Raw genomic sequence first — 13,964 nt, 5'->3', positions numbered from 1 at the left:
ATGTTGTCATCCTACACAGGCCAATATAGGCTCAAGGTTGTTGCGTTGTTAACAAATGTGGATCCAAATATGGTATGACAGCATTCAATAGCAATCGTTTCAATCCAATAGGAATAGTTTCGCATTATGTTCAAGTCATCGGGCATCTGAAAACAGTGCTCGAAACAGCTGCCTGCCTGTCAATTTACTGTAACCTCGTGCAGTTTATTTGGTTACATAATCTGCAGTTTTTACAGAGCTCAGAGCATCCTGTACACAAGCGTTTCTCAACCAGGACCCCCTGGGTTACTCTGGGAAGTAACAGCAAAAGGTTGGGAACCACTGCTCTAGTAGGAGTTTGTGCACCGCTGGCCGTAATGCACATAATATAGGCCTGCTTTCTTCCGTTCCAGCTGTTCTTTTTTGGCCCTGAATGTAGGCTACACTGTACAGTACAGAGAATTAGTGACGGGGACAAATTTGTGCCTTTCCCTTCTGAAGCTCCAATGCAACATGCACTATAGTCTACTGAAAGGAGAACAATTAGGCCTAAAGAAAAAGATAATCTGATGTGGCACAGACTACGTTAACACTACACAGTACTTTAGTCGTTCTTGAAATAATGTATTTTTTTAAATATATGGATAATGGCCTAAAGGCCTGTATAACATACAACATAGACAGGGGCCGTATGTATCAAGCATCTGAGTATGATTTTGATATAGGATTAGTTTTGCTTTTAAGATCATACAGAATACGATTACATGGACATGGGGGAACTGATCGTAGATCAGCACTCCTACTCCGAGACCCTTTATGAATACCGGCTCATTAATCCTTACATGAATAACCCTGAGGAAATGACAGGATGACCCCTAGTGGACAAACCAAAGTCTCACAATGCCCGATAGCACCTTGTCTATCATTCCTTCCATCAGTCAAGTTCTCAACACAAAACCTCGCAATGAAACACCAAACAAACCACCATTCATAATCATTGCCATCAGTGACTGCGGCTTAGCCCTTCAAAGTCAAACGTACCGCAGTATACACTTGACCAAGAACACTGTCTTACCTCACCGTGTTCTCTGGTTGATAGAGGAAATTCCCATCAGCACTTGTGGGTGAAGATATCCTGATTTTGCCTATTGTTACATAACCTCAACACACGTTAGGGTATCGAGAACACTTAACACCATTTGGCCTGGGTCATACTAACAATTAGGGGCGTGACGTTGTTTTATGACGTTGCACGAACACCAATAGATAAGGAATGTCAGCCTGTGTCTCCAAGAACGTCTTGTCTTATCTCATGTACTGTACAGTAAGCTGTGGGTGACTGGGTGCATGGGTCGGTCCTCAGAATGGGCTGAGGGCCTAAAGATATGGATGTCCTTTACTGGGACATCTAGAGAGCAGAATGTTCCTCAGTCAGCACCGTCACAGTGACAACCATCGCATAACCGTAATGCAACATTATTGCTGCTTTGACAACATTATCTATGGTTCTAATACGTTATCAATTCTTTATCCTCCACAGTTTTTAGTCTTATTGGTATGGGCAGTACAGTCCGCCTATGGTGGTGTGGCTGCTGGGTGGTGCACCAAATGCCAACTTTATGTGGGTATGAGTGTGTGTATGAAAGAGCTATGAAGCGGGTTTTGTGTGTGTGCGTGCGTGTGTGCGCCCAGTCACAAGTTGTTTGGCTGTGACTAGTCCTGCAAAGCAAGGTTGGAGAACACAGCGTTCTCACCACTCTTACACTTTCAACCTGTGCCAACCAATGGAATATCTGCCTCCTCAGAACAGATGGGCCGTTATCCAATCAGGGCCCTTTATTGTTGGACCCCCCCTCCATGTTCTGAGTGAGCCACATGCCAATAGAGCCCATTCTCTACAGGCCTCTCCTCAGTAATCACTGTAACAGTGTCCCTGGCTCTGGTGCTATTTCTACCCAGGGTGTGAGAAACTGACCTGTGCATGCGGCTCAAGCCATATGGTCCGTCTCAGCGCTAACGATGAGGAGTGGGCCCAGACACGCTCTCTGAAGGGCCATGTAAAGCAGCACTGTCTGTACTCAGTACTCGCACTCCAGCTCAATGAATTTGGCCTTTAGTCAGTGCCTGCACTGCTCTCCTAGTGGAAAGTGAACTCTGAGAAAGAAGTATGAGGAATTTGGTACCTGTATGGGTGTGAGAAGTGACATTGTGGTGCTACATACTGTACAGTATGTGGAGTGGTTTGGGGTGGGACAGGAGAAAGTCACTGACTCACATGCATCTGACTGCTGTTTCTACTTCATTCAGTGTGTGTGTCTATGGCGTGTGTGTTTCTATGGCATGTGTGTGTGTGTGTGCATGTTCTTTTTAAGCCTGTGTGTGCCTGACTGTTTGTATTTATATTGTACCCACATGCACGTGTGATGCCACCCCAGTCCTGTCAGGCGGGTGCTGCCTCCCGTAGGTGTTTCATTCGTCAGCAGATGAGCAGATGTACTTTCACCAAACCCTCCACTTCAATCTGGACTAGTCTAGCTAGAACACTAGAGGAATATTTCATATTAATGTGTAACTTCCAAGAATTTCCAATTCCCGGAAATGTCCCTCCATTACAGCAATGTGTATTACGGGGACACTGTATACAGTGGGTTACATGTAGCAGTTAGCTCAGAAAAGCAGCATTATCCATTAAACCTGCTTAACCCAGAACTGGTGTAACCCAGTATTCAGGGAAGATTATGTTAACACATTATGGCTGATGGGGGGGGGGGGGGGTGATATGTGGTTGTCTCACCTAGCTATCTTAAGATGAATGCACTAACTGTAATTTGCTCGGATAAAAGCATCAGCTAAATTATTAAAATGTTATGTTTCTGTATAGCACTTTGTGACCTGCTGATGTAAAAAGGGATTCATGAATACATTTGATTAATGTAATGTACAATTATATTAAAAGTCTATAGTTTATAGAGTAAAGCAACTATATGCTTATGGCTTAACCCAGTATTCAAGGAAGACCTGGTCTGTCTAGTGGGTTCCCGTAAGGTTAGACTTTGTGCACGGGGGCATTGTCGCGCTGAAACAGGAAAGGCCTTTCTCCAAACTTTTGCTACAAAGCTGGAAGCACAGAATCATCTAGAATGTCATAGTTCCAGTGAAGGGAAATCTTAAAGCTAAGGGGCCTAGCTCAAACCATGATAAACAGCTCCAGACCATTATTCCTCTTCCACCAAACTTTACAGTTGGCACTATGCATTTGGCCAGATAGCGTTCTATCTGCCAAACCCAGATTCATCTGTCGGACTGCCAGCAGGTGAAGCGTGATTCATCACTCCAGAGAACGCGTTTCCACTGCTCCAGAGTCCAATGGCCGCGAGCTTCACACCACTCCAGCTGACGCTTGGCATTGCTCGGAATTCTATCACGTGGGCTGCTATAAAGTTATCACCTCAAGGGCGGCAGGTAGCCTAGTGGTTAGAGCGGTGGGCCAGTAACCAAAAGGTTGCTAGATCGAATCCCTGAGCTAGCAAGGTAAAAATCTGTCGTTCTGCCCCTGAACAAGGCAGTTAACCCACTGTTCCTAGGCCGTCATTGTAAATAAGAATTTGTTCTTAACTGACTTGCCTAGTTAAATTAAATAAATACAAATAAAAAAGGGTCTGTGACATCACCATGTGATAGGAGCCTGTTGGAATGGTGACGATTAGCAGAGCAGTGGCAGATTTCTCCAGTGATACTATGTCATATGTGATCCGTGTGACAGGGTGACAACCCGTGAGTCTCTCGCACACATGCGGAATGCGGTATACGCCGCCAGACGCTGTCATATGTTCAGTATGCCGACTATTCTCATCCCAGCTCTATGTGCTTACACCGTAGTGTTACTGTAGTAATACCATACCCTTCAGACAACGTTACACCACTCCAGTGAACATCCAACATGTCAGTGTACACTACTGTCATCAAAGGCCATATAGTTCACGCACTGTGTATAATTAAGCAATAAGGCCCGAGGGGGTGTGGTGTATATGGCCAATATACCATGACTAAGGACTGTTCTTACGCACAGCGCAAAGCGGAGTGCCTGGATACAGCCCTTAGACGTGGTATATTGGCAAAATACCACAAACCCCAGAGGTCCCTTATTGCTATTATAAACTGGTTACCAACGTAATTAGAGCAGTAAAAATAAATGTTTTGTCATTGGCTTTCATCACCATTCAGGGCTCGAACTACCCAGTTTCTAATGTCCGTGTTTTCACAACAGAGTCAAATACTCCGCAGGGGTATATAGTAATACCACCAGTTTCTTTCAGTACTCACTCACTTCAGTACTCAGGGTTATATTCCCTGACTCACAAGAGCAGGCTTAAACTGGTGACCTCGTGTTTGGTCCCATGTTCTTGTATGTACCATAGTGTCACTGAGTGAAGAAAGATTTCTGCTGTGCTCTAACCCGCTTCTCTCTTTTCTTTGCCTCAAAAGAACTCCAAGAGTCCTCAAGGCCTGGTGGGACTGAGAAACCTCGGCAACACCGTGAGTAAACCATTACTTCAAACAAGAGTCTGTTTTTACACTTTGTTTATGTCTGGTCTGGTTGGTAGTGGATCTGATGTCGTCTCTCCTCTCTCTCTCTGTCCTGGTGTAGTGTTTCATGAACTCAATCCTGCAGTGTCTGAGCAACACTCCTGACCTGAGGGACTACTGTCTGAGGAACACGCACCGCACCGACCTCAACAACAACTGCAGGGCCAAGGCCGCTCTCATGGAGGGTAAGGCACACTACTGATCCAACAAGGAGCACTTTACTTAAGCCTGAGTGTAAAGTGCATTGTTAGAATAACATTGGGACGTTACCAACTGTCAAATTCTGAGAAGGTTGGAAGTGGGCCAGTGTGGACTATTTGGTAATAAAACATAATAATAATCCGTTATTTCCCTTAGGACAACATTGTGTAAAGAAGCACTAACTATGATTATGCAGCATAATTATCATCCTAAGAATATTTCCAGAACCACCTGGGGACACTATAATACTGACCTCTAATGTGTAACATAACCTCTATGCTTAATACTTGGACAGATTGTGTCATAAATTCATTTGAAATTTATAGGAGCTATTCTGCGCAAGCACACACACACACACACACACACACACACGGTTTGGAAATTATTAACATTTGATCAGTAGCTAATGTCTGTCTTCTACCTGATTGTTATTCTTCACATGGCTCCTCTCCCCTGCAATGTGACCTCTGCTTCACAGTACAAGGGCTCTAAAAGTGGTCTCATTTTCTTTCCCCTGTCTCTCTCGCTCTCTCTCTCACACACACAGAGTTTGCCAAACTCACCCAGACCCTATGGACGTCAGTCAGCAGCGAGGCCATCAGTCCCTCAGACTTCAAGACCCAGATCCAGAGATACGCGCCCAAATTTGTGGGATACAAGTAGGTTAATTCAGAAAAGGGCTGTGGTCTGTTTTAGTAATTATATTTCTATGGTCATACGTGTGCCGCGACAGCTCAAATTCATAAATTAGTGTTAGCTATTAAAAACGGCATCTCGCTCTCTCTCCCTTTCCCAGTAAGGCATTAATGTCTGTTAATATCTTTCATTTTCATTTCTTATTTTGTGGTTGAAAAAAAAGAAATATTTTGAAATTAAGTCTCTCTCTCTCTCCTCTAGTCAGCAGGACGCTCAGGAGTTCCTGCGTTTCCTATTGGATGGCCTCCACAACGAGGTCAACAGGGTCACAGTGCGGCCCAGGCTCCCGGCCGAGGACATTGACCACCTCTCGTAAGTTTCACCTCCTGTAGCACCAACCCAGGGACATGTTCAGTAGTTTTAACCATTTTGAAAAGGAAAATCTGTGTTTCTTAGTGGACAAGCCTGGTTAGTCCCTTACCTTTTCAATCCGTTTTCATCTGTTTGGTGCCTACCCACTGGGCCCAGACATTAATTCAACGTCTATTCCAAGTTGGTTCTACGGCATTTCATGGAAACAATGTTGATTCAAACAGTGTGTGCCCAGTAGATAATGAACCTGACCTGTTCTCCTCGGATTAGACATGCCTAGACATGCCTCATGGCATTCAGGCAGTTAACTGCCTTTATAATGAGTCATGTTTTATTGGTTAAAGATATTCTCTGGTACTTTTGAATAGTTTTTAGCCAGTAGTTCTGAAAGTAGTGTACGAGCCAAAAGTGGTCCCTGAAAATTGTACACTACTTCACAAATGTGTGGATATGTGCACCACGTCATTGCTCTCTCCTCTACTGTGTGCATCTTGCTAGCTCTCACTCAACTGGCGAGAGGCTGTAACTAGAATTGCTAGGGGGCTGGCCCACGTGGGGGTAAATGGCATAGGACAGCCTCCAGAAAACAGTTGCTTTCAAACAAGGTACTTCGTGGCTGATTGAAGTAAGTCAGTAATTCTGTAAACAGATTATGCATGCATGAACTACAACATTGCCACATATACAGCCCAAAGCTGCAGGTTTCAAAAATACTTACTAGTCAGCAAAGTACCAGAGCATGTATTTAGGTGCTTTTTTACCAAGACTGGGTGCCCCAGTTTAAACCAACCTGGTATCTGTATTAAAGAGGAGTGTGTCTGTTGGAGAGGACAGCTTGTTTGATTGTAAACTCACTTGTGATCTGTGTTAGAGGACCCAACTAGCACATTTGGTTCCTTGGAAGTTGTGGGAATTTATGTGTTTGGTTTCCCATTGGTGCTGTGAACGAAACGTATGGCTCCCTGACAGGGGAATCATATAATTTTTTTTAAAGTGAACATTTGACCTGTTCTGGGAACATCCATTTTTAGGTTTCAGCGAGGTTCTGATAATGTTTTACTATGATTCCCTGAAAGTTTTCCTGGAAGGTTTTATTAACGTTCTGAGAATGGAAATTCTAGGTTATTTGAAGGTAATTAAATAACATTCTGAGAACATGTTGCAATAAGACTTAATAACACTGCTAGCTTAATTTGGGGTAACGGTTTTGAGCTCCAAGCACTGATAGGACACATGGAAATGAATTTGCTTAGGCATTAACCTATGATTTTCTGTTCTCTATCCATGGAATTAGTCCACTACGCCACCAGGATGCCATGTTTTTTTACGCATACAATGCTGTTCATTGTAGTGAATTCAAACGGACCCTATTTCAAAGGAAACAAAGTCATTAATATCACCTCAATACACTTAACAAGAAGAGGATCGTTTTTTTTGACACAGAACAGAATGTATATGTTTTTCAATAACATTATGAAAATGCTATTTTGTGTTTTTTATGGAATGTTTTCTTAATGTTCTGAGAACATTACTGTAAATAGAAGCATGCAGAAAACGTTCTGCTGAAGTACTGAAATCCCCACAGAAGAACGTTGTTTCTTAGAACATCATTTGAAATATAACCATGAGTAAACCTGCAGAAAAAGTTATGGCGAGGTACTGAAATTCCTACGGAAGAACATTGTTTCTTATCGATTTGAGAACATTACTTTAAATAGAACCATTAGGAAACATGCCGAAATACTGAAATTCCCACAGAAGAACATTCCCACTGGGCACAGACGTCAATTTCCATGTCATTTCAATGAAATGACATGGAAACAACATTGATTCAACCAGTGTGTGCATCTTAATGTCTTAACTATTTCAGAACATTCACAATGTCAAACCAGTTGGAGAACGTTCCTAGAACATTACAAAAATTTAAATGAAATGTTTGAACTTATGGGAAACGTTCTGTTAAAGTAATGAAATACCACAAAAATACTGGGGGGGTTTCAAGTTCCCTTAATGTTCTGAGGATCTTCCAAAAGCCAAGCAACTGTCCTGGACCATTCCCAGAAAGTTGTGGGAAGGTTGTATGCAAAATAACCATAGGACAACCACACTTTCACCAAACTCTAAGAAACATATGGTTCTCAGACCGTTATGTGCTAGTATGTTCTAGAGGACAGGTTGTTTGACTGTAAACTGACCTGGGATCTGTATTAGAGAGGAATGTGTCTGTTCTACAGGACAGCTTGTTTAATGTAAACTGACCCAGGATCTATGTTAGAGTGAGTGTGTGTCTGTTCTAGAGGACAACTTGTTTGACTGTAAACTCACCTGGGATCTGTGTTTGTCTCCTCCACAGTGACAATGAGAAAGGGAAGAAAATGTGGAACAAATACCTAGAGAGAGAGGACAGCAAAGTGGTCGGTGAGTGACTGAGAAAAAGTGTGTATTACGTGTGTGTGTGTGTAATGTCCTATGTGTATAATCGTGTGTCTGTTTCTCTGTGTAGATCTGTTTGTTGGCCAGCTGAAGAGCTCTCTGACCTGCAGTGAGTGTGGTTACTGCTCCACAGTGTTCGATCCATTCTGGGACTTGTCACTACCCATCGCTAAGGTCAGTGTACATACATGTACACACCCACACAAAGAAACAGTGAAAGTTGTGTCTGACTGAGGGTGTTTGTGTCCGCAGAAAGGTTCAGGGGAGGTGAGTCTGACAGACTGCATGCGATTCTTCACCAAAGAAGATGTACTGGATGGAGATGAAAAACCGGTAAGGGTCTACTGCACTTGGTGTGGGTGGGTGAGTGTGTGTGTGTGAGTGAGTGAGACTGTGAGTTTCTACATGTAATGACCAAACCCTCTCTTCCTCTCCTCTAGACATGCTGCAGGTGTAAAGCCAGAAGGAAATGCACGAAGAAGTTCACCATCCAGAAGTTCCCCCAGATCCTTGTGCTTCGTATCCTTTCTACTACATCATATTGGCCTCCCCAACATTGGTTCCCCCAACAATTAAATTACTCTCAATCTTGTAGTAGTAGGACAACTTCATAGGATGTAGAAGAGTAGCAATAACACAGTATAACCAGAGCTAGAATTAATTGTTTCTAATTAACTAATTCTAGGAACTTTGCAGGCAAAATCATTGTAATGTTATGTTTCAAACAGTGTAATGAATGTCTATGGTTCTGGGGTTAACCCAGTAGCTGGCTGAGCTACGGAAGCCAGGTATAGCTCAACGCTACTTCAATATCTATATATGCTGCTATGCTATCAATAGCTGTCTATTCTACCATGCTATCAATAGCTACTGTATCTATGCTACTATGCTCGAGCTGTACATGTGCTTGTCCTTGACGGAGCCTGTCTCCCAGACCTCAAGCGCTTCTCAGAGAACCGCATCCGAACCAGTAAACTCTCTACCTATGTCAACTTCCCCCTCAAAGAGCTGGACATGAGGGAATTTGCCTCCGAGAACAGCAGTAAGTAGTACCCACACACACGCAACAAGACCTGTAAATAGGCTAGCACTCTGTCTCCAGCTACTTTAATATTTTTTGAATTGCTTTTAGTGCCATTTCTTGATTATTGAGTGGTCTAATATAAGCACTGGCTCGACTGACTAGATCAACTGGCTTCATTGAACTCAGGACACATACAGTACACACACCCACACAGTTCAACTGACTTGCTTTATAGTCTATAGATTTGCCATCCTCTTTGTAAATCAGGCTTAAAACAGGCATTGTCTTTCAATAATGATAGGGTATCTGTTGAAACTGAATGAAGGCCTCTGATGTCAATGACATAACACGTGTGTGTGTGTGTGTGTGTGTGTGTGTGTGTGTGTGTGTGTAGTGAATGCAGTGTATAATCTCTATGCGGTGTCCAACCACTCTGGGAACACACTGGGTGGCCACTACACAGCCTACTGCAGGAACCCAGCCCTGGGGGAGTGGTACAGCTACAATGACTCCAGGTATGTAATGATGCCCCCTCCACCCTATATAACCCTCTAACATTATCATACTACCACTAAGGTGTACATTTTACTACTCGGAGTCAATGGCTCTGTTTTCAATGGCTCTGTTTTGTGTCTGCATCTATCTATCTATCTATATTTCTATATCTCTGTGTCTATAACAATGCTCTAACTAACACACACTTGTTCTCTGCGTCCTCCCTACAGGGTGAGCCCCATGTCATCCAGCCAGGTCCGCAGCAGTGATGCCTACGTGCTCTTCTACGAGCTGGCCTCCTCCTCTCATTCACGCCTGTGAAGCTACATGCCATGGACATATAGGCTACGTAAAGCCTGGCAGCCTGGTCATACGGCTAATATATGGACTACATAGATCTACACAGCGCCTGGATCCTATGCAACGAGCTTAAAAAGCCTGTGTCTGGTCTGATAGTTTACTTTTGAGCCTTGCTCTGTATATATGTATACAGTAGCCATTGGCACCATGGATTCAGCTACAACACATAGGCTGCACTGCCAGGATACAGATATTGAGTTGAGGTTCAACCATAGCGGTTCTCCCGGGGACGTTGGGAAGAGTGGGTGTGTGCGTGCGCAGTCGCCATGCCGACGGTGAAAATATATATTTATTTTTTTATGCACTACAACGAGGTCTCTAAGACCCTAAGCCGGAGTTTCGTCATTCATTTCAAGGTCACCACTGAGACATGAGACTATCACTTGACCTTCCGTTCTGTAAATGATTCTATTTAAACAAATGTCACCATATTTGTGACTTTAGAGATGGATGACTGTCTAGCACCATCTGGGGTAGAACGAGGTCAGTGTTTGTACGTACAGTTGTAAAAGGCTTAAACATAACTAGGAATGACTTCAAACAGTATTTGACCTGGGTTCCTATACTATTTGAAACTCTTTCAAATACTTTGAGGTATTGCTTAAGCCTGCCTGGGGTGCCAGGTTTGCAGGGTTTGCAGAGCATGTTTGTGACTTTTCATTTGTTCCATTGCAACAGGAGAGCTTAATAAAGCACAGCTAAAGTATTTGTAATGATTTAAAATAGTATTTGAACCCAGGGTCATATTTATTAATGTAAATAATAAAGATGTTTTTTTTGCTACAAAAACTAGAGTTTGTTATTGGACAAATTCAGCTAATCCCTAACCCATTTGGTCTGTATTTGTCCGTTTGGTGTCTACGACCCTGATCTGTTCAAAACAAGGACTCAAAATGGTGTAATTTTCTATCTAATATTCAAACACACCTGTACAGTAAATGGCTTTGATTAAAATAGTAATCTTCTCCACCTGTGCCAAATATGAACTCCTAAAGGGACAGTTCAGAGAAATTACATGTTTAGATATTTATTCCCTTATCTTGAAAGCAATTTATTGACAAACCGTGACTACAATCCACACTTTGTTCAACTAGTCTCTGCTAACAAATGCTAATATTATTAGCATTTTTTAAACAGAAACCAATCTAGGTTAATCTTCTCCATTAAGCATGTTTTACATGTCATGTCCAAATGATCTATATAAATGGATTTTGTTGCCCAGTTAACCATGACTTTAAACAATTCAGAGTATTAAGGGCCCATTCCTTAATGCAGAAAACAACACAATGGCAGCCCGTCACTTGGTTTGCTAAGCTAAGAGGGTTACCACTTTCCATTATGGAGATGTGGATGTCTAATTAGATTGCATTTTTAAGCAAAATTAATGGCAATAATTCATTTGGATGTCTTGTGCACCTGCCCCCCTAAATGTCTAAATGCCCAAGGCCTGTATTAATAAAATGTCTCACAGTAGGATTGCTGATCAAGGACTAGGTCCCACCCGTCCATACAATCTTATTCATTGTGATATTATAAAGCAAAAACAGAACTCCTACTCTGAGACTATTTGTGAATACGGGCCATGAGGTCAGTCCTGATCCACTGGGGGGTGGTCTCCCCACGAACATATTCCCATAGGAGATTGTGTGTGAGTCCAAGTCTAAATCCTCTCAGTAGCAGCAGCTTGGCCCAAACACAGTGGATAGTTGTTGTTTTGCGTGGGGCTAATTTGGAGGTAACCTGCCTGCTGCCTTTCTTCGTGCTCTCTTTCTACTGCTCTGTCTCTACTCTCTGTCTCTCCCTCTGAACTCTGCCTCTCTTTCTCTTCTCTCTCCCTCAGCCTGCCTCTACATCTAGGTCAGTCACCCCATTTCTCTTCTCAGTGACTTCTGGCTGGAGACTAATCCTTATGTCACTGATCTTGTTAATGTGGGTATTAAAGAGAGAGAGGGTATGTGTGGGTGCATGTACAGTGGGGCAAAAAAAGTATTTAGTCAGCCACCAATTGTGTAGGATTTTTTATGAATTTATTTGCAAATTATGGTGGAAAATAAGTATTTGGTCAATAAAACGTTTCTCAATACTTTGTTATATACCCTTTGTTGGCAATGACAGAGGTCAAGTCTTCATACACTGTTGCTGGTATTTTGGCCCATTCCTCCATGCAGATCCTCTAGAGCAGTGATGTTTTGGGGCTGTTGCTGGGCAACACGGACTTTCAACTCCCTCCAAATATTTTCTATGGGGTTGAGATCTGGAGACTGGCTAGGCCACTCCAGGACCTTGAAATGCTTATTACAAAGCCACTCCTTCGTTGCCCGGGCAGTGTGTTTGGGATCATTGTCATGCTGAAAGACCCAGCCACGTTTCATCTTCAATGCCCTTGATGATGGAAGGAGGTTTTCACTCAAAATGTCACGATACATGGCCCCATTCATTCTTTCCTTTACACGGATCAGTCGTCCTGGTCCCTTTGCAGAAAAACAGCCCCAAAGCATGATGTTTCCACCCCCATGCTTCACAGTAGGTATGGTGTTCTTTGGATGCAACTCAGCATTCTTTGTCCTCCAAACACGACGAGTTGAGTTTTTACCAAAAAGTTATATTTTGGTTTCATCTGAACATATGACATTCTCCCAATCTTCTTCTGGATCATCCAAATGCTCTCTAGCAAACTTCAGACGGGCCTGGACATGTACTGGCTTAAGCAGGGGGACACGTCTGGCACTGCAGGATTTGAGTCCCTGGCGGCGTAGTGTGTTACTGATGGTAGGCTTTGTTACCTTGGTCCCAGCTCTCTGCAGGTCATTCACTAGGCCCCCCCCGTGTGGTTCTGGGATTTTTGCTCACCGCTCTTGTGATAATTTTGACCCCACAGGGTGAGATCTTGCGTGGTGCTCCAGATCGAGGGAGATTATCAGTGGTCTTGTATGTCTTCCATTTCCTAATAATTGCTCCCACAGTTGATTTCTTCAAACCAAGCTGCTTACCTATTGCAGATTCAGTCTTCCAAGCCTGGTGCATGGTCTACAATTTTGTTTCTGGTGTCCTTTGACAGCTCTTTGGTCTTGGCCATAGTGGAGGTTGGAGTGTGACTATTTGAGGTTGTGGACAGGTGTCTTTTATACTGATAACAAGTTCAAACAGGTGCCATTAATACAGAAAATGAGTGGAGGACAGAGGAGCCTCTTAAAGAAGTTGTTACAGGTCTGTGAGCCAGAAATCTTGCTTGTTTGTAGGTGACCAAATACTTATTTGCAAATTATGGTGGAAAATAAATTCATAAAAAATCCTACAAATGTAATTTTCTGGATTTTATTTCCTAATTTTATCTGTCATAGTTGAAGTGTACCTATGATGAAAATTACATGCCTCATCTTTTGAAGTGGGAGAACTTGCACAATTGGTGGCTGACTAAATACTTTTTTGCCCCACTGTACGTGTGTGTGTGTGTGTGCATATTCAAGCTTGTGTAAGTGGGTATTTATTTAGGAGGATAGGTCACCATTGAGACCAGGGTCTTATCTGCAAGAGAGCTCTGCGAAAAGGAAACATACAATGAATATCAATACAGTAAATACAACAAAATAAATCAAAAACAACTCACATACAGTATTACCTCCCTTATAATCTAAACTGTCCAATGGAGACCAGCGAGCATAGGTGTCCTGAAGGCTATCCCATGAGCTGGGGGCATAAAAACTAAAAGCATTTAAAAGCATCTGCAGTTCCTGCAGAACCTCTTTACAAAAAGTAACCAATGCTGGGCCCTTCTGGTACTCAGTGACTCCCAGCCAACATAACTATACAAAATGCAGTGATGTGCACGAAAATCGTCCCCAGTGATAAAACTCAGTGCTGAATGATAGACTGAATC

The 13,964-nt window shown here is 42.9% G+C and overlaps 1 protein-coding gene across 3 annotated transcripts in view; it reads left to right on the top strand.

The window, feature by feature from the left end:
• The window catches only part of LOC109892914 (ubiquitin carboxyl-terminal hydrolase 2), a 47,740-nt gene extending 35,566 nt beyond the window's left edge, over positions 1-12,174 (top strand). For 2 of the 3 annotated variants that reach the window (XM_020485796.2, XM_020485795.2), the window contains 11 exons: positions 4,465-4,515; positions 4,628-4,751; positions 5,315-5,426; positions 5,665-5,775; positions 8,129-8,193; positions 8,279-8,382; positions 8,461-8,541; positions 8,649-8,727; positions 9,143-9,250; positions 9,627-9,747; positions 9,958-12,162. In XM_020485796.2, coding sequence (XP_020341385.1) covers positions 4,465-4,515; positions 4,628-4,751; positions 5,315-5,426; positions 5,665-5,775; positions 8,129-8,193; positions 8,279-8,382; positions 8,461-8,541; positions 8,649-8,727; positions 9,143-9,250; positions 9,627-9,747; positions 9,958-10,048 — 1,047 coding nt within the window. In that variant the 3' untranslated portion in view covers positions 10,049-12,162. Of the gene's footprint in view, positions 1-4,464; positions 4,516-4,627; positions 4,752-5,314; positions 5,427-5,664; positions 5,776-8,128; positions 8,194-8,278; positions 8,383-8,460; positions 8,542-8,648; positions 8,728-9,142; positions 9,251-9,626; positions 9,748-9,957 lie in introns of all 3 variants that reach the window. The other variant, XM_020485797.2, reaches the window with a different exon arrangement.
• Positions 12,175-13,964: the final 1,790 nt, after the last annotated feature.

This window comes from Oncorhynchus kisutch, linkage group LG6 (assembly GCF_002021735.2).
Source record: "Oncorhynchus kisutch isolate 150728-3 linkage group LG6, Okis_V2, whole genome shotgun sequence".
Taxonomy (NCBI): Eukaryota; Metazoa; Chordata; class Actinopteri; order Salmoniformes; family Salmonidae; genus Oncorhynchus; species Oncorhynchus kisutch.
Note: the sequence above shows the minus strand (reverse complement) of the source record. Positions and strands in the feature narration are given on the sequence as shown.